General features: G+C 49.7%; 3 protein-coding genes across 15 annotated transcripts in view; 2 read left to right on the top strand and 1 right to left on the bottom strand.

Annotated features, from left to right (window-relative positions):
* Positions 1-3,433, top strand: part of Prss36 (serine protease 36) — a 28,676-nt gene extending 25,243 nt beyond the window's left edge. For 2 of the 9 annotated variants that reach the window (XM_039086715.2, XM_039086711.2), the window contains exons 8-14: positions 71-309; positions 398-561; positions 1,457-1,694; positions 1,808-1,949; positions 2,253-2,518; positions 2,593-2,753; positions 2,963-3,433. In XM_039086715.2, coding sequence (XP_038942643.1) covers positions 71-309; positions 398-561; positions 1,457-1,694; positions 1,808-1,949; positions 2,253-2,518; positions 2,593-2,753; positions 2,963-3,241 — 1,489 coding nt within the window. In that variant the 3' untranslated portion in view covers positions 3,242-3,433. Of the gene's footprint in view, positions 1-37; positions 310-397; positions 566-1,456; positions 1,695-1,807; positions 1,950-2,252; positions 2,519-2,592; positions 2,754-2,962 lie in introns of all 9 variants that reach the window. The other 7 variants (XM_063270442.1, XM_039086728.2, XM_039086718.2 and 4 more) reach the window with 6 other exon arrangements.
* A 2,284-nt stretch (positions 3,434-5,717) lies between these two features.
* Positions 5,718-10,288, top strand: Prss8 (serine protease 8). Of its 4 annotated transcripts, none has more exons than XM_063278818.1 (6): positions 5,740-6,079; positions 6,188-6,301; positions 7,737-7,899; positions 8,384-8,655; positions 8,738-8,904; positions 9,009-9,943. In XM_063278818.1, the coding sequence occupies exons 1-6, from the start codon at positions 5,995-5,997 to the stop codon at positions 9,330-9,332; spliced, it is 1,125 nt and encodes a 374-aa protein (XP_063134888.1). In that variant the 5' UTR covers positions 5,740-5,994; the 3' UTR covers positions 9,333-9,943.
* Kat8 (lysine acetyltransferase 8) lies at positions 9,882-22,162 on the bottom strand. 2 transcript variants are annotated; one of them, NM_001017378.1, is made up of 11 exons: positions 21,947-22,162; positions 19,991-20,065; positions 19,739-19,914; positions 15,484-15,537; positions 15,214-15,378; positions 13,764-13,853; positions 11,162-11,302; positions 10,978-11,071; positions 10,725-10,875; positions 10,416-10,570; positions 9,882-10,073 (listed from the first exon to the last, which is right to left on the bottom strand). In NM_001017378.1, the coding sequence occupies exons 1-11, from the start codon at positions 22,155-22,157 to the stop codon at positions 10,009-10,011; spliced, it is 1,377 nt and encodes a 458-aa protein (NP_001017378.1). In that variant the 5' UTR covers positions 22,158-22,162; the 3' UTR covers positions 9,882-10,008. The 2 variants fall into 2 exon arrangements, with proteins under 2 accessions (NP_001017378.1, XP_038936795.1); XM_039080867.2 differs by lacking the exon at positions 21,947-22,162 and adding an exon at positions 21,732-21,868.
* Positions 22,163-22,673: the final 511 nt, after the last annotated feature.

The raw sequence follows: 22,673 nt of genomic DNA, 5'->3' as shown, positions 1-22,673 counted from the left end.
GTTTGCATCGAGTATGCGGAATGTGCACGCTCCTCAGCTTCCCCATCCAGCAACCTCGCACCTCTGACAGCTCTCTCCACGATTTCGAGACCTGGCGGGTGCTGCTGCCCTCGCGTCCGGAGGAGAAGAGGGTCGTGCGCCTCGTGGCGCACGAGAACGCTTCCAGGAACTTCGCTTCAGACCTGGCGCTACTGCAGCTGAGGACGCGCGTGAACCTGACTGCGGCTCCGAGTGCTGTGTGCCTGCCCCACCGCGAACACTATTTTCTGCCCGGGAGCCGCTGCCGCCTAGCTCGCTGGGGACACGGGGGTGCGCGAGACCGTGCGGGGGCGCACACTGGGCGGAGTGGGCGGAGCGGAAACCACGCGGCCTAAGCAACCCCTGGCCGCTCTTTCAGAACCTGCACCACGCTCCAGCGCGCAGCTGGAGGCGCAGCTGTTGAACAGCTGGTGGTGTCACTGCCTGTACGGCCGCCAGGGGGAGTCCGTGCCGCCGCCAGGAGACCCGCCGCACTTGCTTTGCCCCGCCTACCAGGAGGAGGAAGAGGCGGGTGCTTGCTGGGTGAGCGGCAGGAACTCGCTGCGGAAATCCGGTCCTGACCAGGACCCAGCTGGAGGCGGGAGGAGCTAAGATGGGGCGGGGCGTTTTGGGCTCCGCGTGGTGCCAGAACTATTATTTCTATTCTTCTTCTTTTTTTTTTCCATTTCTTTCTTTCTTTTTTTTCTCCCCCGAGACAGGCTTTCTCTTTGTATCCATAGCTGTCTTAGAACTCACTGTTTAGGGGCTGGAGGAATGGCTCACTGGTTAAGTGCACCGATTACTCTTCAGTTCAATTCCCAGCACGTACATGGGGAGCTCACAACTGTCTGTAACTCCAATATCTAACACCCTCACATAGGCATTCATGCAGGCAAAACACCAATGCACATAAAATAAAATACATAAAATTTTAAAAATTTAAAAAGCTTTTTGAAAACCAGGCTGGCCTTGAACAAATTCAGAGATCCTCTTGAATGTGCACCACTATGCCCAGCTTCTTCCTTCTTTTTAAAAATACGATATTGGGATCCAAGCCCGGATCCTTGTAAACCAAGTGCTTTACCGACTAAGCCATCTCCTCAACCTGAGCTTGTCAGTTTTAAGAGAGGGTTGAAACCAAGTGCACTGCTTCTTTAATCCTAAAACTCAGGAGGCAGAGGGTGATCTCAGAATTTGAGGACAGCCAGGGCTACACAGAAAAACCCTGTCTTGAAAATAAATGGGGGGAGGGAGTTAGGGGAGAAGGTATTTGGGCTTGCCAAGTGAAGGCTGGAGCTTTACACAAATCAGTGTTGAAACTTGGCTTAAAGGATTCATGCAGGAAAGGAGAATCAAGATCCCAGGAAAGTCCAGGAAGCCTAGGATCTATAGGCCTGCAGCCTGCACTCATACAAATAATAATACTGTTTTGCTGCAGAAAGATTCTGGTTGGAGCCTTCTGTGTCGTGAGGAGGGGACGTGGTTCCTGGCTGGATACAGAACCCTCTCAAATGGTTGTCTCCGACCCCGAGCCTTTTCCCCAATGCAGACTCATGGGCTATGGATCAGTCATGTGACTCAGGGAGCTTACCTGGAGGACCAGCTAACCTGGGACTGGGGCCCTGAAGGAGAGGAGACTGAGAAACAGACATGTCCCCCACACACTGAGCATGGTGGTGAGTAGGGGTCTGTGAGGCTTCAGGAGTTCCTGGTAATTCTTAGTTCCTGGCTCGATTTCCAGGGGCTGGCTTTGGGATCACTGACATGGCTACCTACCTCCTCTCTCCAGCCTGTGGCCTGAGGCCACAATCCACTCCAGCTGGTGTGCTGTGGCCCTGGCTGACGGAGGTGCATGTGACTGGTGATAGAGTCTGCACAGGGATTCTGGTGGCCCCAGGCTGGGTGCTAGCAGCCACTCACTGTATTCTCAGGTGGGTCTCTCCTAGCAAGGAGGCAAGGTGAGGAAAATTAGGTGATAGATGAAGGATTCTTTCAGTAGTAGGACAGCATCACGTGTGGGCTCACATAGCACAGGGAATCCAGTGCTGAGGGTGTTTTTGTTGGGATGCTTTGGTTTGGTTAGATTTGAAAACGCAGGAGAGAGAGGAATCACAGAGCAGTTGGTGGGTCGTCCTGGAGACCATTTCTGTCTGTCTTCTGCTGGGAAGTACTTCACCACCTACGATGTAAGCCAGGATGCTGGCTCTGACACTGGTTGGTTCCTATCCTCACAGGCTGGGCTCCTCAACAGTGCCTTACATTGACGTATATCTGGGCCTGGCAGGGGTCAGCTCCCTCCCTCAGGGCCACCAGGTATCTCGGTCTGTCGTCAGCATCCGTCTTCCTCGGCATTCTGGACTTAGACCCCCCCTGGCCCTGCTGGAGCTGAATTCTCGGGTGGAGCCCTCCCCATCAGCTCTTCCCATCTGCCTACACCCAGAGGGTGTTCCCCCAGGGGCCAGCTGCTGGGTTCTGGGCTGGAAGGACCCACAGAACAGAGGTGAGAGCCCCTGGGTCATAGGAATAAGGAATAACCTCAGGCCAGAACCTTTGACAGCTTTCTCTCCTCTTTAGTTCCTGTAGCTGCTGCTGTCTCCATCTTGACACCACGACTCTGTCACTGCCTCTATCAGGGCGCTCTGACTCCTGGAACCTTCTGTGTCTTCTATACTGAAGAGCAAGAGGATAGATGTGAGGTGCAGGGTCCCAGGGATCTTGGACCAGGGAGGCGAAAGGTAGTTCTGGGCAACTAGACCCAATTTGGATAGAATTGGAATCTCTTGGTATTGGGTTCCAGATAGGAACAAGTATTATTTCTGAGCTAGACCTTAGACCAGGACCCAGGATTCCTAAGGGTGAGATATGCAGTGCTTTGTGACCTGACCTTAGGGAAGGTAAGAGAGCCAGATGGAAGGGTAACACTCATTTGGCTCCAATTCTGCAGATGACCTCAGCACCTCCCCTCCTGTGCCAGACTGAGGGAGGCCCTTGGGTTCTCGTGGGCATGGCTGTTCGAGGTAGCCGGGAGCTGTTTGCAGCCATTGGCCCTGAAGCAACCTGGATATCGCAAACAGTGGGAGAAGCCCATTTTCTTCATCTCGGTGGCTCCTCCTACTGGTCTCCTGAAGGCAGTGACCCGTGTCCCCAAGACTTGGCAGGATCTGCAAGCTCCCCTAAGGTTGCTGCTCTGCCCCTCCTACTGGCTCTACTGATCCCTCGCTGAGAGCCTGGCTTCTCTTCATACCACCCATCAGGGTTGGAATGTGGCCCAACCAGCCAGCTCCCAGGCCTGGATAGGGCCTCTTCCACCCATACTGCATTAGCTTACAGATAATTGGACCTCAGTGCTGGCTACTTTGAATCTAAGAATCCTTGGGGGTGGAGGAGGAACAGACAATAAAGATGTAAATACAGACACGTGGCTTTGTGGTATCTCTTAGGCTACAGAGGTGCTGAACACCTCAGAGCTAAGGGGAAAGCCCCAAGGATAGGGCTCTACCCTCCTGGTGAGTCAGGCCTTGGGATCCCGGGAAATGTGTCCCCTATAACGTGGCAGCTGTTCCCTCATTCCTGCCTCTGGGCGGGGGAGGTTAGGTGGACAGCTGGTTGTGTGTCACCTCTTCATTGGAATTAGTGTCCCCAGCACCTGCAGCATACCTCAGCCCTGGGTCTGCGTGTACCAGACTAGGACGCCTTAGGATGCGAAAGCTAGCCCCAAATATGTACTCTAATGTATAACATACATGCGCAAACACAAGAACGTCTGCACCCTTTAAGAGACTCCTTCTTGCACTCCTAATCAGTGCCCCCAGGATCTGGGCCACTTAGATGCAAACCCCACCTCTGTGCCTACCACCCACAGTTAATTCAGTCCATATTACTCACTACCTGGCAAAGCAGACAACGGGAGCCTAAAATAATAAGTTCACCAAGCGCTCCCTGTGGGATAAATACTCCTTGACTATGGATCAAGAAACGGCGGCGGCGGCGGCGGCGGCGGTCAGAGGAGCAGCGAGGTTTGAACAAGCGGAAGTCTTGGTGGGTAAACAGAAGGCTAGAGTTGGGGTGGGGGTGGGGTCACAGTCTATTATGCAGGCAGAGGATAGGGATGGGAGACCTAGAGTAAACTGGAAGGCAGCCCTGGGAGACTGAGCAGGGTAGATGTTGTTAAAGGCTTTTCCTTCACTGTTAGGTACCGCAGTGGATATTCTCCAGACCCTCAAGGAAATGCACACGTCCACCTGCTCTCTATACCCCACACTGAACCTGCCTCCTTTCCTGAGCACACCTCATGTGACTCCCAAAGTCTTGCCCCTCCCTCCGAAGTCTACCTCTCCCATTCAGCCCCTCCAGGAATTCTCCAACACTGGGCTGGGCTGGGCTGGAATTGAGATGCCTAGGCTTCTAGAAGACAGTAGAGGAAGTAAGGGTCAATTTCTCCTCAAGCTTAAGCCTAACCCATATCTGTACCCACTGACTGCAGTCACATGGGCCACCTTTCCATGAACTCCTTCTGTGCTCCTGTTACTTGTGTGTACACATGCATGCACCCACACAAGCAAATTCTGAGGCTGCTGCCCTCCACCCTGTCTTTAGACAGGGTCTCACTTCATCTGGACCTTGCTGTTTCACCTGGACTGGCTGGCCAGCAGAGCTCCCCGGTCTGCTGTCCCCCGCCCAGGACTGTCCCAGGGTTACAAGGGACCTCAGCCTGGGTTTTTATGCTAGCACAGCAGTTGCTTTACCACTGTGCTACCTCCCCAACCCTTTCCCTACCTACTTTACAACACCCCAGCTTTGTCTTTCTCCCCCCCCCCCTTTTTTTTTTCTTTTTTAAGAGAAGGGTTTCTCTATGTAGCCTTGGCTATCCTAGAACTTGCTAGGTAGACCAGGCTGGCTCCAAACTCACAAAAATCTGCCCGCTTCTGCCTTAGTGGGAGGAAGGGCAACTGGCTTTAAAGGCATGCTCCACCACACCCGGCCTGACTTGCCAGCTTGGTTTTGTCAGCATCTTTCCATGCCCTCTTAGGATTTGTTTCCCTGTGCTCTTCTTCCACGATCTCTCCAGCCGCTGCGTGCTGTTGAAGTCCCACTAACTGTGTCCATCACAGCTCCTAATCTGAAATGATTCAATGATTGCCTTTTGTTATTTGATTCATGTCTGACATCCCTACTTCATCGTCATCTCAAGGAGGTCATGGATGTCACAGTCTGCCACTTGTGCACCCGGGAGCACAAGTAGGCACTTGGCAAATACTTGTTGGATGATTGTCAACAGCCAGACATGCTCAACACCTGCAGGAAGGCTGCAAGCTTCACAGAGGGCCTGCCAGGAAGGACCCTGGCCTGGAGCATTCCCCCCTGTCCTAGTCTTAGATACCTGGCCTGAGGAGGGAAGGGAAAGGGTGAGCAGCAGCTGTGGCCCGACATTAATAGAGTCCAGAGCAGGCCAGGTTGGGGAGAAGAGGGGCATAGGAGTAGCAGGGTAATAGTTGAGAGACCAGAAAGACTTGGGACAGTTGGCTGGCCCTTAGGGTTTCCAGTCCTGCCTCCGACTGCTCTCTGACTGGCCAGGATCAATTTTCCTTTACCAAAAGCTCCCCCACTGCGAAAGGAGCCATGAAAGAACCACAGAGGTCAGAAGCAGGAAAAAAAAAAAAAAAAAAAAAAAAAAGCCTGCTTTCCGAGAGGAGGGCGTGGCTGAGGGAGGAGCCCACAGGTAGTTGATTCCTGCCGAAGTGCCTGGAGAGGTCTGTGCTGAACAGGGCCACACTGGTCACTACAGAGACCAAAGGCGTGTCCCGTCTTCTATACCCTGTGTCCATTTCCTGCCGAGAAGCCTGCTTCAACCTTCCCAGCCTAGATCCTGGGATTCTTCACTTCTGAGCCCACACCTAGATCCTGACTTCCAAACCAGCCTTCAATTCCATCCCTTTCTACCTAGAGTCTCCTTCAGGGGGGCCCTTGTCCGGGGCCATGGCCCTAAGGGTGGGCCTGGGACTTGGGCAGCTGGAAGCCCTGTTTGTTCTGCTCCTTATTGGATTGCTCCAGTCAAGAATCGGTAAGTATGGATCAGTGGGGAGGGATGGTTGGAACACAGCTTCATCCTGATTTCATGAATCTGTGTTTCTACCATTTACCCCCTTCTTCCGTTCATCTCCTAAACAAGGAGTCGCCCTCTGGGAAAGCAGTTGGCACGAAGGGGTCTGGGGATTCAAAGCAGGCCTCCTAGCCAACTCCTTCCTCTCTCTTTCTTTCCCTCCAGGAGCTGATGGGACTGAAGGTAAGGCTTAGTGCGGGAGTTGGGGAAGGGAGGGCACAGCGGCTCAGGGTCCCCTGGCGGGTTGTAGGAGCACTTGTCACCAAACTGAGCTTGCTCACCTAGTGTCCCGACAGCTCTGGGTAATTGGAACCTTGGCTCTTGTTTTATGAGGAGACTGAGGTAAAGAGAAGCACTGAGTTGTCCGAGGGCATAATCAAAGCCTGACTCTCAGTGTGGGTACGTGAGGTGGCTCTGAGGGAAACTACACAGAACAGCCCAGAGTACAGACTGGTTTAAACTCTTTAGTGGCCTCGTCTCCTCATCTTTCTAAGCTCTGTTTCTGTGCCCTGAAAAGCTGTCAGTTCTGTCCTTCTAGGGCTGTAGGGAGGACCGGGAGATTGGGAAGTGAAAGCCCCTTGGGTCCTACACACGCCTCTTTAGTAGTAGCCATTGTTGTGATTGCGAGGGAAAGAAGGAAGAGTCTAGCCAGGTGTTTTCTCTGCTAACTGCTAGCTTGGAAGGTGGGGGAGGGCTGGGGAGGGGTGCGGCGGCAGGTCCGAAACCTGAGAAATCCAATTTCGCTTCAGTTCAACACAGTTCATAGTACTTGTGTGCCCAGCAAATCGGGGATAGGGTGGAAACAGGTGTGTCTCTAGGTAACGCTCGGGTTGGTGCAGTTGGAACAGTCATAGGCATGAGAACAGGTGTCAGCCTGGACACTGGAGGAAGCTGAGGACACCTGTGACTTAGCTGGCTCCATCGGAACAGGCTGTGGAGGGGCTGTGCTTGGATGGCTCTCAAGCCTAGTGGAGAAAGGCAGGAAAGGCATGCAGAATAGAGTGACTGTGATTAACAAAGGTCCAGAGGTGAGGAGAGAATGGCCCAACGTATGTGACAGGAAGTGTGCCTCGTGGTAGTCAGAGGATAGTGCCATATGTATCTGGAATGTTTTTTTTTTTAATTCTTTAAAATTGAAAATTTTGCCTGTATGAAGTGCATCATATGAATGCCTGATGCCTTTGGAGGTCAGAAAAAGGTATCAGATCTCCTGGAACTATAGTTAGGATTGTGAGCTGTCCTGTGATTGCTGGGAACCAAATGCAGGCCTTTGCAAGAGGCCTTCCCACTCCTGTCCCTGGGATGTATCTTAAGGTCAGTGTGGAGCCATGGGAGATTTCGCAAGGCTGATTTGGCCAGATTTGTGGTTTATATATTCAGACGTGTAACGAGTAGACTGGCTAGAAACCAACCAAGAAGGCTTAAGAGGGAAAGGGGCTGCTGTGACACTTGAATAAGATAGTACAGGGCACTGGCCTCACAGCTGCTGAGCCGGGGTTGGGGGACACAGCTGAGTTGGAACGAACTTCCAGGTCTCAGGGTGTCAGTGTGTCAGGGCTAAGGACTGCTGTGGGGGCCGCAGTAGGGCCTGACTTCACCTTCCCCTTTCCCTGAGCAGCTTCCTGTGGTGCAGTCATCCAGCCACGCATCACAGGTGGTGGCAGTGCGAAGCCTGGTCAATGGCCCTGGCAGGTCAGCATCACCTACAATGGCGTCCACGTTTGTGGTGGGTCTCTCGTGTCAAATCAATGGGTGGTGTCAGCTGCTCACTGCTTCCCCAGGTACCAAATCCTCCGTGGAGGGGCAGAGGGAGGGTCAAAAGTGGGTTGGAAACGGGGTTGGAAACGGGGTTTGGGTGACACAAGCCTGAAATCCCAGTACTTGGGGGGGGGGCAGGACCAGGAGTTCAAGGTCATCCATAGGCACTGCATAGTAAATTTAAGGCCAGCCTGGAATACATTACTCGGTCTCAACAGAAACAAGTATGTCATGGATCACTCCAGAGGTAGGCAGAGGCAGGTTGATCTCTGTGAGTTCAAGGCCAGCCTGGTTGGTGTAGAGAATTCTAGGCCAGCTCAAGATACATAGTGAGGGTCTGTTTCAAAAAGAAAGGAAGAAGCCAATCAGAGGTAAAGGTGACGAGGGAGGGCATGGGGTAAAAGCAGGCTGCTTGAGATCAGGATCTGAGTGAGGACAACATAAGGGTCAGGGGTCAGGGGACAGGAGAGGTCCCTCAGGTCCCACTCTTTGCCTCTCTCCCCGTAGAGAACACAGCAAGGAAGAGTATGAGGTAAAGCTGGGGGCCCACCAGCTGGACTCCTTCAGCAATGACATCGTGGTCCACACAGTAGCTCAGATCATCTCCCACTCGAGCTACCGTGAGGAGGGCTCCCAGGGTGACATCGCGCTCATCCGCCTCAGCAGCCCTGTCACCTTCTCCCGCTACATCAGACCCATCTGCCTCCCTGCAGCCAATGCCTCCTTTCCCAATGGCCTCCACTGTACTGTCACAGGATGGGGTCATGTGGCTCCTTCAGGTGAGGTGGGACCCTGGGTACAGAGGTCAAGGAAGGGAGGCTGAGTTTGGGGACCATGAGTAAGCACATTTTGTCCCCACAGTGAGCCTCCAGACCCCTAGGCCTCTGCAGCAGCTTGAGGTACCACTCATCAGCCGTGAAACCTGTAGCTGCCTGTACAACATTAATGCAGTGCCTGAAGAACCCCACACTATCCAGCAGGACATGCTGTGCGCTGGCTATGTTAAGGGAGGCAAGGATGCTTGCCAGGTAACAGAGACAAGTGTGCCCCGAGAGGTGGAGGGTTGAGTGGCGCTGGCATGGATGGTTGTTAGCCAGAGGTCTGTCCTGATAGAGCTCTTTTTTTTCCATAGGGTGACTCTGGAGGCCCACTCTCTTGTCCCATAGACGGCCTCTGGTATTTGGCAGGCATTGTGAGTTGGGGTGATGCGTGTGGCGCCCCCAACCGGCCTGGAGTATATACTCTGACTTCTACCTACGCTTCCTGGATCCACCACCACGTGGCAGAGCTCCAGCCTCGCGCGGTTCCCCAGACTCAGGAGTCCCAGCCGGACGGCCACCTCTGCAACCATCATCCTGTCTTCAACTTAGCCGCAGCCCAGAAATTGTCAAGGCCCATACTTTTCCTGCCACTGAGTCTGACCCTGGGCCTCTTCTCCCTTTGGCTTGAACATTAAGCTACTTAATCCTCAAAGTTGACCATGCTTCCACGACCACAGCACGCCCAAGGACATGTGCCTGTTCAGGGGGTCAGCACGCCGACTTGATCTTTGAGCCCACTCTTCTGCATTTGCTCCTTGGGATTATAATTTAATCTAGGGCCAAGAAGTTTACAGCCTGTGGAATGGACCAGGACTCTAGCCACCTTTCTCTATTATCTGCAGTTTATTGGTTAGGCTCCTATGGAGCTCCCAGAAGCCTCACTTCAACCTGTATTTAGCACACAGCAGCTGCCTAGCTGACTGCTGCAGAAGGCTGGCTTCAGGGCCGACCCACCCTGCCTGATGAGCCCTTCACTTCGTCCTCTTCCTGCCTCCAGGGCTTTGCCTGTCTTTCTGACAGGGAAGACAGCAGCCTTAATCTCCTGGACTCCGGAGGACTGAGCCCCCACCGGAGCTGGCTGGGGCTGGGGTCAGGGTGAGGAGTAAAAGGAGGAAGGAGGAAATGTTTTTAACACAACTGGCTGGATGTGAAATGAAATGAAGAATATCACCCTTCAGCACTTCTTCCTGCCTCCGAAGTCCAGCACACCAGCAGAATTTGCTTTATTAATAAATGACACAAAACAGGTCTGTACACATATTTACAGGTTAGAGGCCAGGAAACACAGATCCAAAGAAGGGCACAGGCCATTCACTTCTTGGAGAGCTTGACTTGTTTGTGCTTCGGGGGTGCCCACTTGAGGCAGACAGAGTCCACTGTGGGAGGAAAGAGGAATGAGAGGTCAGCAGGACCTCTGGGCCAAGTCTGCTTACACCTGGCTGCCCCTCTGGGCCCAGGCCAGGTTTCACCTTCACGGGATGAGAACAAAAGGGAGCTTTGGACCTGGGGGGAGGGGATCCCAGGAATGAGTAACCACCTCTAGGCTGCTGTCCTAGAAACTGGTTCAACTGGTTTGGATCTTGAGGAGCCCAAAAAAAAAAAAAAAAAAAAAAAAAGAGGCCTTGGTTCTTATTCTACCCTGCCAAAACACACTATGTACATACACTCCACTAAACACACACACACACACACACACACAGTAGCAGCACTCCACACACCTGTGATAGGTGGCTTCTTATACTGGGCACTTTTGAGATGTTCTTCTACTAGCTTAGGTGTGACACAGATCACATGCTGGCCCTTCCAGTACTTGACCATGTTGAGGGACTGCAGGGTGCTGATGATGTCATTCTGGGTGATGCTGGTCATCTGGCTGTAGAAAAGGATTCAAGCACATGGAACCAGCAAGGGGATGAGAGAAGTAACGGATCTTAGGGGATCCCCTTCCTGTAGGGTTCCAAGAGATCTTTCATAAGGTCCCTAATGGGACAGTGTATTCTGGACCTGGTAGAAACCAAGGCTCTTACCTAAGATCTTTGATAGACAATGTGCCCCGGAAGTCTCGAAGGATCTCCAGCAAGACCCATGACCAGTAGCTTCTGTAACTGAGTTTGCCCAGGTCACTCAGTGGCTTCTCTGGGGAGCCTACAGTACTCTCAAGCTTAGAAAGCTCATAACCTGACGGTGGCAGAAAGAATCTTAAGGATCCAGCCTCTTCCCAGTCCAGCTCTCAGCATCCCCAACTACAGTATCACACCCTAGGCTGCAGCAGCTACTCACTGAAGGCAATGAGAAACTTCCCATAGCCACGCCGCTGGTAGGGAGGCAGGGTCAGGATGCAGGCCACGTTGTTTCCATCAGGGGATTCCTTCTCCTGTAGAGTATGGGGTATTCAGGTCCTTTGGGAGTGCTAGCCCCCATTCTAGTTAATAACACCCTCTTCCCGGGCTCACCAGTCTAGTACCTTAGAAAAGTAGCCAACAATGTGAGCCCCTTGCCTATCTACTTCTGTCAAAATGTAAAAGACAAAGGGCTCCACATCAAAATACAAGGTCTTGTGGTCCAGGAAAAGCTTGGCCAGCAAACACAGGTTCTGACAATATATCTAGGGATAAAAGGTAGAGACAGGGTAAGTAGACAACGTACAGAGACCACGGCAGCTACTCTGTAGCTCTCAAGTACCAGGCTGCACAGAGGGGCCAGAGTCAGGCAAAGGGGGCAGACCCCTTCTCAGAACACAGAATTTAAAGCACAACGGAGTCATCTAGTCAGTGAGGTGCACAGGAGGCACAAAGTGAAGTCTGCTGGCATTAACAGGAACAGGGGGGCTGGACTGACCACGGCTTCCCTTTTTATTATTTGTTTGAGATAGGGTCTCAATGTCCATACCATCTTCTATCCATCCATCCATCCATCCATCCATCCATCCACCCACCCACCTTCCTACCTACTTTCCTACCTATCCAGGGTTTCACTGTATAGACATGGCTAGCTTGGAATTTATTTTGCAGATCAGACTGGCCTCAAACACAAAGTGATCTGCCTGTCTTTGTCTCCTGAGTTCAAGGATTAAAGGTCATCATACCTAACTATCTGACACTTTTAAATTAAAATATTAAATTTTGTTAGTGGGGAAAGGACACATACATCGTGGCACACATGTGGAGGTCAGAGAGCGACTTCTGGGTGTTGGTTCTTTCCCTCCATGTTGGGTTCAGGATAAACTACTGGGCTCACATCTTTTACCTGTTGAGCCATCCTGCCACTTTTCAGGGCCAAATTCAGGGTAGGGCTTTACATGCGTAACGAGCTTCAATCTTTACAAACATTATCTTGTGTTTCAGAAGGAAAAATGGCTTAGGTTCCAAGGCTGGTGAATGCCAGGGCACAAACTCAGGGACCCAGGATGTCACTCACAGGTGAGCCGGAAGCAGTCAGGACAAAGCTGCTGAGCTGACGCTGCCAACTGCCAACTGGAGAGGCCTGAGCTGTCTGCAGCTAGACACGTTTGCTGGCCTCAGTCTAACTGACGCAGACACGGGCCTGCCAGGGCCAGCATTGTAGTTCGCTTCTTAATACAGATTTAAAGGGGTTTGGAGCTTGTTTACTTTTTTTCACTTATTTTTATTTCTTTTTTTTTTTCTTTTTTTTTTTTTTTTGGAGCTGGGGACCGAACCCAGGGCCTTGCGCTTGCTAGGCAAGCGCTCTACCACTGAGCTAAATCCCCACTTATTTTTATTTCTGAGAAAGGGCCTTACTATCACCTAGAACTGTAGATGGCCTAGAACTGTAGACTAGACTGGCTTTGAACTCTAAGATCCACCAGGTATTGGGATTAAAGGCGTGTGCTACCACACCCAGCCCTTCCCACTTAGGGTTTAAACAATCTATCGCCCAGATTGGCCTCAAATTTGCAGCAATTCCCTTCCTCAGCCTCCTAGGTGCTAGGATTAGAGGTGTGAGTCACCACACAGAGGATGCCTGTTTTTTGTTTGTTTGTTTTTTCTTTTTTCTTTTTTTCTGGAGCTGGGGACCGAACCCAGGGCCTTGTGCTTGCTAGGCAAGCGCTCTACCACTGAGCTAAATCTCCAACCCCGATGCCTGGTTTTTGATACCTCCTCACTTCAGCTCTCTTATCCAATCTAAGACTGAGCCCAGCACTGCTGGTCTGATATGACTTAGGCGGCTGGCTCCAGGACTGGCTTCAAAGTTGGCGGAAGGTGGAGCTGGTAAACACCCCCAGTTTCGAGTGGGAGCCCCTTCTGTCATCCTAAAGTTCATGCTAAAGGAAGCCAGAGTAGCTGGTAAGAACCAGGCTCTGTAGGGATTCCCCTAGCACAGGGCCACCTGAGCTCCAAAGGTCACCAAAGACAACAAAGGCCGTGTTTACTAACAGTCTACTAGATGCTAGGCACGTGCTACATACCTGACATTTGTGGTCTCATTTGTGTAAACAGATGACGTAAATAATTATGACTCGTCTTATGGATGCGGAACGAGGAACAAAACAAGGTTAGGTAACTTGACTGAGGCCAGCCAGGAAGTGACATGGTGCTCTGAGAGGCCTGCCCTCTTCATCTTGTACTACATGGACCTTCAGGGAAGACTCAAATACTTGCTAAAGCTCTCAGACCCAGCAGGCAGGGGCAAAGCAGGCCTCAAAGCCTGTCCCTGCTCCCAGTAGGGCCATTCCTGTGAGAAGTAGGAACTCAGACAGCGGCTTCAGAGCAGAAAGGAAATCTCTACTTCCAGGCAAGTATCTTTGGGTCACACAGAAAGAGGAAGCTGTTTCAAGAGCACGCTCAGGAAAGACTGTCTCCAGGCTCCAGAACTACTCAAACAGAACCACCCTTGTCAGAAGAGGAGACCCCAGAAGCAGCTGGGAGACCGGGCCTGAGGTAGTATAGCACACAGTTGTGTTCACTATGTATCAACACAGGCCAAGCTCCAAGGGCCATGAGATCTCACTTGGCCAAGAGCAGATATAGATATTCACTGAGGGATGTCGAGAAGAACTATGCAGAAGATGGCTAGAGTTTCCCACAAGCCCTGGGCTACAAGCTCACCTTATGGTCTTTGCCATCCACTTCATACACAGAGATGTTGCTCTTTCGATAGATCTCCTTCCCTGGGGGCTGCCGCCACTGGCACTGGCCCTGGGGATCGGGAAGGACACACTTCAGGCCTTTGGGTTCCTGCCTGGTGGCTTTCACTCACCAGCACGGCAGAGTCGCTCCTCTAAGCTTTGCCCTCTGCAGGACCTATGTTCAACACCTTATATCTAGGGACCCTGGTTTCCTCATCAGTAGAATAAGCTCCATTTCCTAGTGGGCACAAAGAAGCTACTAACTCGTTCAAGCATTTTCCTAACCCTTAGTCATTCGTTCACCTCAGGTCCAGCTTTGGGAGGTATCCTGCCATGCTAGTGAAAAGCACCCCCTTCCTGGCACTTCTCCTACAGGCTGACACCATTTCTCAGGAGCTATGGTGGCCTCTTTCTGTACTGAGGAGCCCAACACCAGGCCTTACCAAAGGGCAAGGATCTGGAATAATTTGGTCTCCATTTTGTACTGAGAAAGGCAGTAAGCTGGTCAGTCATCCGGGAGCAGAGAGAGTTCTCTTCCCTTTTTCTTTCTTCTTTCCCTCCTTTCTTATTTCTTGTTTGTTTGCTTCTGTTGCTTGTTTGTGTTTTGAGACAGGGTTACTCTGTGTACACCAGGCTGGCCTTGAAATCAGAGATCCCACCTGCCTGTTTCCCTTCCTTCTTTTTTTAAGTTAATTTGTTCATTTTATGTACATCAGAGTTTTCTGCCTATGTGTCTGTCTACATGAGGATGTTGGATCCCCTTCAACTGGGGTCACAGACAGTTGTGAGTCAATGTGGGTGCTGGGAATTGAACTCAGGACCTCTGGAAGAGCAGCCAGTGGTCCTGACTGCTGAGCCATCTCTCCAGCCCTCCATCTTTTCTTTTTAAAAGAAATGTTTTTTAGCTGGGCATGGTGGCGCACTCCTTTAATCCCAGCACTCCAGAGGCAGAGGCAGGTGGCTCTCTGTGAGTTTGAGGTCAGAGGTCAGTCTACGAACAAACAAAAATTTTATTTTTAGCAATATGTATATAGTATATATGTATGTTTGTACATATGTATACTCATATGTTTATAAATACAAATTCCAGCAGAGGCCAGAGGAGGGCTTTAGACCTCCTGGAGCTTGAGTTACAGGTGCCTGATGGATACTGGGAACTGAACTTGGGTCCTCTGCAAGAGCATACAACGTTCTTAATCCCTGAGCCATCTCTCCAAAGACTATGCCAACCTTGGACTATGTAGCTGAGGATGGCCTTGAACTTCTGACCTTCCTGTCCATCTGCTAGGCACTAGGATTACAGGAAATGCCACCACACCCATAGTAATCTAGGGCTCTAGCAGTTCCTTGGGTATTTTTCCCCCAGTTCCTCTGGACTCATCCCTGTTGCCCCAGGAGAGTGACTACCTCTGCTGCAGGCCCAGCCTCACCAGGTGGAAGCGGTAGCTCTTCTCGAACTTCATGTACTTGAGGCAGTACTCGCAGAGCCAAAGCTTGGGCTGCTTCCCATAGTCCTCCGGGAAAGGTGAGAAATACCAGGCATCAATTTCGTAGTTGCCAATGTGGATCTTGTCTACATACTTCACTTTGGTGATCTGCAGATAAGGAGAGTAGGGGACAGGGCACAGCTCAGAGTTCATTAGGAACAAGAGAAAGGACAGAGAGTAGCCCATCTGCTCCCCAGACCTGCTTATTCTTACCGCCTCATGCTCCTTTTCCAAGGCTGCTGTGGTGGGGTCCATCTCTGCATAGGTCTGGGGCAAGAAGTACACAGAGTTGAACAGACATAGTTAAACTGTCCCTTCCCATCCTAGGATTCAGTGGTTATCTCCTGCCTTCTAGATCTCACAATGATAGTAAAGAAAGTAAGCACAGTAACAGTAATAATGGTGGCACAGGCCTTTAATCCCAGCACTCTGGAGGTAGAGGCAGGCAGACCTCTGTGAGTTTGGGGCCAGTCTGGGCTACACAGAGTTCCAGAACAATCAGGGCTACACAGAGAAACCCTGTCTTGAAGAACAAGCTCCCCACCCCAAGAAAGAACTGCAGCTGTACACTGGGTCAGCTGAAATAACAGATCTCATTTTCCATGTCAGGGGAGGGCCTGCTGCTAGCTTGGGTCTCCCTCCCTAACACTAGACTTCAGCAACTTCTCAATATGTTCCTTGAGGTTCCCGAATTCTCATGGATGTCAGGCAGTAGGTGGACAGAAAGGACCTAGGTTCCTCTTCCTCCTCGGCCCTCTCTTAACCATCATTGCACATCACTGGCTGACTCGCTCTTAAAACTTCTCATTCTGGTAGCTGACCTAACCAATGGCCAGCAGAGGGGATGGCGACTCTCTTCTCTATGGTTGTCTCTATGGTCTTTTCTCTGACCCACTCTCAATCACTGCCACTTAGGTCTGGACAACTGAGTAGGGTTCCTTAGACTCTCGCTCCACCTCAGCCCCTCAAATGCATGGCTACTAGGACCTTTCTTCCAGCCCCAACCTTCCACAGGCACTGCTTCCACCTCCTCCTCTCCATGCTTCGGTGCACAGGCCAGCTCTCCGCAGTGACGGCAGAGCTCTGTCAACTACCATGTGTAATTATCTTGCTCTTTCCTGTCCTTCAAGGCCCAACATCCTTCCCAAGCATCCTCCAGGATGTCTGACTCGATTCACTTCTTCGTGTGTGTGTGCTGAGTTGTTAATGATGTTGTTTTTGAGACAGGGTCTCCCTGTGTATATCACCGTGGTCTGGAGTCTGCCTTAACTCCAAGCTTATAGGAAATTCCTACCTCAGTCTACCAAGCACTTTTACCTCGGGTCCCCATGCTGTGACTACAGAGATATACCATTATACCTGGCCTTGACAGAGAATTATTCCAATGTTACAGAGTAGTAAACCTACAGTAAGGAACGAGGTCACTAGCCCATGGGGACCTGCTGGCTGCCATTCTAACGACCAAACACAGTATAAATATTTCATTTTGCCTTCATAATGAGTCTTTGAAACAAAGAGTGATACAAAAGAGGAAACTGAGGCACAAAGAAGCAAAGTCTTGGGGCTGGAGAGATGCTCAGCTGTTAAGAGCACCATCTGCTCTTTCAAAGATCCTGAGTTCAATTCCCAGCAACTACATGGTGGCTCACGACCATCTGTAATGGGATCTGGTGCCCTCTTCTGGCCTGCAGGTGTACATGGAGATAGAGCACTCATACATTAAATGAGTAAATCCTAAAAAAAAAATAAATAAAAAAAAAGCATCTTGCCCAGGTTCACAGAACTGGTATGACAGAGTAGCCCTGGGTGGGCCCAATTCCAACAAAGTCAAGAAACAAAGACTATTCTCTTCAGGAGTCTCTAAACTGCATTTCTCAATGTTCAAAAATCAAAATTCTTTTCTGTGAATATATTAAAGAACTACAAAACCACTATTTTTCTTCAATGTAATTTATTTAGAATTAAACATTAATTAGAACAGGGCATGGTGGTACACACCTGCATGCCAGCACTTTAGAGGTAGAGGCAAGGGAACCAGGTCAAGGTAATCTTTGGCTATAAACCAAGTTTGAGGCCACATCTCACACAAAATAAGAGCCAACCAACCAATTAACCAACAAAAGTCTCCAATAACTATCAACCCTTGCTGAGAGTTGAATCCCTCATCCATCAATATTCAGCCCACCCTGGTCTACCTGCTGACTGAGAGTCATTCTATTCAAGTCAGAGAACAGCATTTTAAACCTGTTCAAGACAACAGCCATTAACTGCAAATGCTATTTCATCTCAAATTCATGACAATTAAAAAGAAATTCTAGTCAAACTGGACATGTACAGACTAGTACTGAAGAGGCAGAGGAACTACTGTCTTGACTAGCAACAGGTCACAGAACACTTAAAACAGTTCACTAGACAGTGCTGCCCTAGAACTGGAGAGCCTTTCTAGAACTGGAAAGCCTTTCTAGTTTAGGGGGTCGAAAACAGTTCTTACTAAAACATGCTGGCACTGTAGCCAGTTGAAACGTCTGTGTATATATGCATGCATGGACTACAAGTCAAACAAAACTGCCTCAAAACAATACTTACCCTACAAACATTTTAAAGGGATGGAGAAATGGCTGGTGTTTGCTGCTTCTGTGGAAGACCTGAGCTCTGTTCCCAGCACCCACCGGCCCCATGGTAATCACAACCATTTTTAACTCCAATCTCAGGGAATCCAATACCGTCTTCTGAACTCTGTGGGCACTGGATACACATGCATACATGCAGGCAACACTCACACATGTAAATCTAAAAAGCTTTTACCAAATGTCAATGTTCTATATAACACACCAAAACAAATTTCCAGCCTGGTAACACAGTGTCCAGAGAGAAGCATCGCCACACTGTGTTTGCTAAGAGCTTGCAAGGAAGCACACAATTACACAGCGGCTCATGACTACTGCAGTGCCTTAGCTTGTAAGTCAATGGAGGAGTGAGGGTCTGTCCCATTTCTGAATTATTCCTCTCTCTCTTCTCTAAGCATATTTTCCTTAGCACTTCTCCACCCCACCCCCCAAAAAAAACCCAAAACAATTTGGGCTTCCTTACTCCTTTCTCTAAAACTTTACTCCTGACAGTGGCTGACTGTCCACCATGTATCTGACTTCCGGACCATTTTTTTTTATTTATTTATTTATTTATTTATTTATTTATTTATTTAGGTTCTTTTATTTATTTAGGTTCTTTTTTTCCGGAGCTGGGGACCGAACCCAGGGCCTCTACCACTGAGCTAAATCCCCAACCCCTTCCGGGCCATTTTAAACAGCATGATTCTTCCCCTAAACTTGACAGCCCACCTGCCTTGGGGTTTTTTTCTTTTAAATTCTAATAAATCTGCTGAGTTTCCAAAACAGAAAGAGGGAAGGGGGGAGGGAGGGAAAAAGAAAAGAGGGTTCAGAGTGTGAGGAACATAATCCCCAGGAGCAGTCTGACTTGAAGAGAGGTCAGGGCCATCCTGGGCTACAGTCTCAAGACACCAGACAGCCAGGCTTGATGCTTCCTGCAGTCCGAGGATGACCCTTGGCAAGAAGGCACAGGGGGATGAGGAGTTCAAATCAGCCTCGGCTATGTGGAAGTTTGAGGCCAGCCTGATTATATGAGAGTTGCACAAAAACAAAAGGGGCTACTGTCATGGCTTGGTGGATCCTGGGGCTTGCCACGCAATCCTAGAGACCTGAGCTGCTCTATGATCTCCACATTCTCAAACCATGGCACACATACCCCCTCCCCACATATTATGTATACACACTTGTGAGCACACAAACATATGCATATACACACACATAGTAAATATTTTGAAACACACACACATTGTTTTGTAAAGAATGCTGAGTTTGGATACCTTTGTAGCATGTATCAAAACCATGGTTAGGGCCTGGCAAGATTTCTAAACCTACCTGTGCTCCCTCTGTGAATTAAGATGCTCAGCAAAAGGCTGCTCTACAACAGCCATGGAGAGGGGATTAAGTGGATTAAAGCTAACACACTGGCTTACAAGCCAAGAACGTTTGGCCTAACTCCTGCCCTCCCTTTAACCAGCTGTTCAACTTTCCCATGTTAACTTCTCTGAGCCTACTTCCTCATAAACAAAAAGAAGTAATTGTCCCTGTGGTGCTAAAACGTCAAGGAGGATTTGATGAGATCTTAGAATACTCAGCATTGTGCTGGATAAGAAAGTAAATGATGTGATTTGGTTTCTTTTCCTTCCCTTTGGACTTCAAGTTTGAGGTCCAGTCTTAGCTGTACCATTTCTTATTGTGAGAGAGCAACCCTCTTCTCTCTATAAGCTGGGTTTTGTATATATGAAGAATAAACAGGGACAAACACCCTAGTACTCTACCAGATTTTACGTGGGAGTTGCTATGGCTTTGTTGCTACAGGGACCCGAGAGAACTCCTGGGCCCTGGAGAAGGGAAGGGGCCAGGACCTTCTGTACATGGTTGATCTCATCATGCTTTCGTTTTTGGTTTCGAGTGATCTTGCGCTCAGGCTGCTCCGCCAGCTCACTCAGGTACTTCTCAGAATTCTTCTGCACGGCATCCTTCACTGTCTTAGTCAGAGCAAGTCGGTTCTTGTCCACCCATTCGTCCAGTCGCCTGTTAACTGTTAAGACAGACCATGAGGGACTGACGTGCTACCTTCCTCCTTCCACCCAGGTCCCATGGCCCCAAGCACTCACAGCCCACATAATGAACATAGAATTCTTCTCGGCCCTCTTGGTCATTCACTCGAGACTGGATCACTTCTGCTGAATCTGTCAAGAAAAAGAGGGGAGAGGGATTTGAGGGGCAATTTCCAGAACAATCTGTCCACATCTGCCATTTAACCTGTACAGTGAGCCAGGTTAGGACTTTTTCTTGGGGGGTGACGGTGGTGTTTACAGAGGACCAGAGATTTGAAAACTGAGAGAACCTGGTTGTTAGATGTGTTTAAGGCTACCTCCAAAGTCAGTGCTCATTTTATATGGTCATTCAGTTCTTTGGGGGACAAGAGAGCTGGCTGGGGATTAAACGATTTAAGCTTATATATAATTCTTCCTTCACATTCCCTAAATGACTGTAACCCTGTCATTTGACTTTCTGAACCTTAGTTCCTTCATCTGGAAAGTAAGAATAGTATCTACCTAAAAGGGTAAGGTAGTTTACAGTGTTCAGCATAGTGACAGATGTGGAGCAGAGCTGTCTGGAAAACAATGATTGTCCAGCGCTCTGCTATGTACTGCTGGACACAGAAAGCACACACAGTAATGAATCACAAGAGATCTTGCTCTCTAGCGTTTCCCCACGGACAGAGAAAGGCAGATAATGTTAACAGTATGGCTGAGGTATGAGAAAAAAAAAAGTGCCAGAACATACGAGCAATTAACTTTGTCTGAAGGGGTCAAGAATGGGATCACCACAGGAGATAAAGTTAAGAAATGAGTAAGAGCTAGCCAGGAAAACCTGAGAAAGGTAGTGACAGCAAGCACAAGTGATAAAAGGCACAGAAAGGCAGTCTTTGGAGAGCAGAGCAAGGCCTGGTCTGGCAAAAGCCCTTGCTAGAAGGGCCTAGAAACTGGAAAGGTCTGAGGCATGAATCAAAGTTTAAGGAGTTTAATTATGTTTTTGAGACAAGGTCTCTCTACGTAGTCCTGACTCTTCTGAAACTTGCTATACAGACCAGGATGGCCTCCAACGGAGCCTTTCCAGGGCTGGGATTAAAGGTGTATGCTACCATGACTAACATTTATTCTATCTTTTAAATCACATGCATTTATCTTACTAGGAAGTAGGGGATACTCTTATATGAATGTCCGAGAACAACCAGTAAGAATCATTGCCTCGGGCTGGAGAGATGGCTCAGTGGTTAAGAGCATCAACTGTTCTCCTGAGGTCCTGAGTTCAAATCCCAGCAACCATATGGTGGCTCACAACCATCTGTAATGAGATCTGATGCCCTCTTCTGGTGTGTCTGAAGACAGCTACAGTGTACTCATATATAATAAATAAAACTTAAAAAAAAAAAGAATCATTGTCAAATCATCAGACTTGGTGACAAATACCTTTACCTCCTGAGCCATCTGAGCTTGGAGTTTATTTACTTTTTTTTCTGGTTCTTTTTTTCGGAGCTGGGGACCGAACCCAGGGCCTTGCGCTTCCCAGGCAAGTGCTCTACCACTGAGCTAAATCCCCAACCCCTGGAGTTTATTTTGAAGACAATAGCTTGTGGTTTATTTTGAAGAGGGAAAGAAGAGGAGCATACGTAAAAGGGACACGTGTTTTTATGAACCGGGCTGTGCTCTTTGCTGGCGATGCAGTGGACAAGAGAAATGTAAAGATAAACACCACCAACAAAACACCAACGAAGAAACAAACATGGCATAAGACATGAAGCCTGAAATCGGGCAAGAATGAGTGTTCATACGCTAATGCTGTGTTCACCTTTTTGATGGCTTTACAGGAGACAAGCATAATCTCTGACTCCAGCCTCCCGTTACAGAGCAGGTTCCTCAGCACCCGGAATTCCATATTCTTACCTGAATCACCACCCTCGTCCCAAGACTCCCAACCCCCCCAACTCCGCCCCATGGAGCACCCATTCCTAGGCCCTGCCCTATCCCTAAACCCCGCCTCTAGGCCCTGGACCCCGCCCTCACGCCAGGTGCTGTCGGGCCGCCGGCACAGGTACGTTTCTCCGATCTCCACGGTGACTTCTGGTTCGCCACGCGCCGGAGTCGGCGGAGAGACCCGGCCCGGGGATCGGGCAGGCCCCTCGACCGATGTATTTTCCCCCGGACCGGGCTCTCCCTCCCCTACAATTCCTGAAGTTGTTGCAGCAACAGCGGCTGTTGCTCCCTGTGCCGCCATTGCAGTGCCGGAAGTGATTCTGGCGATCAGGCAGAGAGACGTTTTTAGTTCCGGATCAGTGGGGGCGGGCATAGTTTGAGTGTTGGAGGTGGGGAGGTTGTGACGTGGCAAGGTTTTGTTTAGTAGTGCGTACTCGGTGGGGCTGTTGTTGCTAGAAATTGGCCCAATCTGATTTCTTTTTCTTTTTGAAGACATGGTCTAATTATATAGTCTTAACTGACTTGGAACTCGCTATGTAGACCATACTGGCCTCGAGATCCACCGACCTCTGCCTTTTGAGTCCTCAAAAGTGCACCGCCTCGTCATGTCTCAATCCGCTTTTTGTAGTTTGTTGTGACGTAGTCCAGACTGCCTACAAACTTGCTGACCTAGCTTCTCCCGCTTTAGGTTCCCAAATGCTGGGATTAAAGGCGAGCACTACCATGTATTGCCTTTTCCTTTTTTTTTTTTTTTTTTTTTTTGGGAAAGGCTCTCTTCAATGGATACCCTGAAATTCATTGAATTTGTGGCAGTTTT

The sequence above is a fragment of the Rattus norvegicus genome, chromosome 1 (assembly GCF_036323735.1).
Source record: "Rattus norvegicus strain BN/NHsdMcwi chromosome 1, GRCr8, whole genome shotgun sequence".
NCBI lineage: Eukaryota > Metazoa > Chordata > Mammalia > Rodentia > Muridae > Rattus > Rattus norvegicus.
This window is presented reverse-complemented; position numbering and strand designations above follow the sequence as displayed.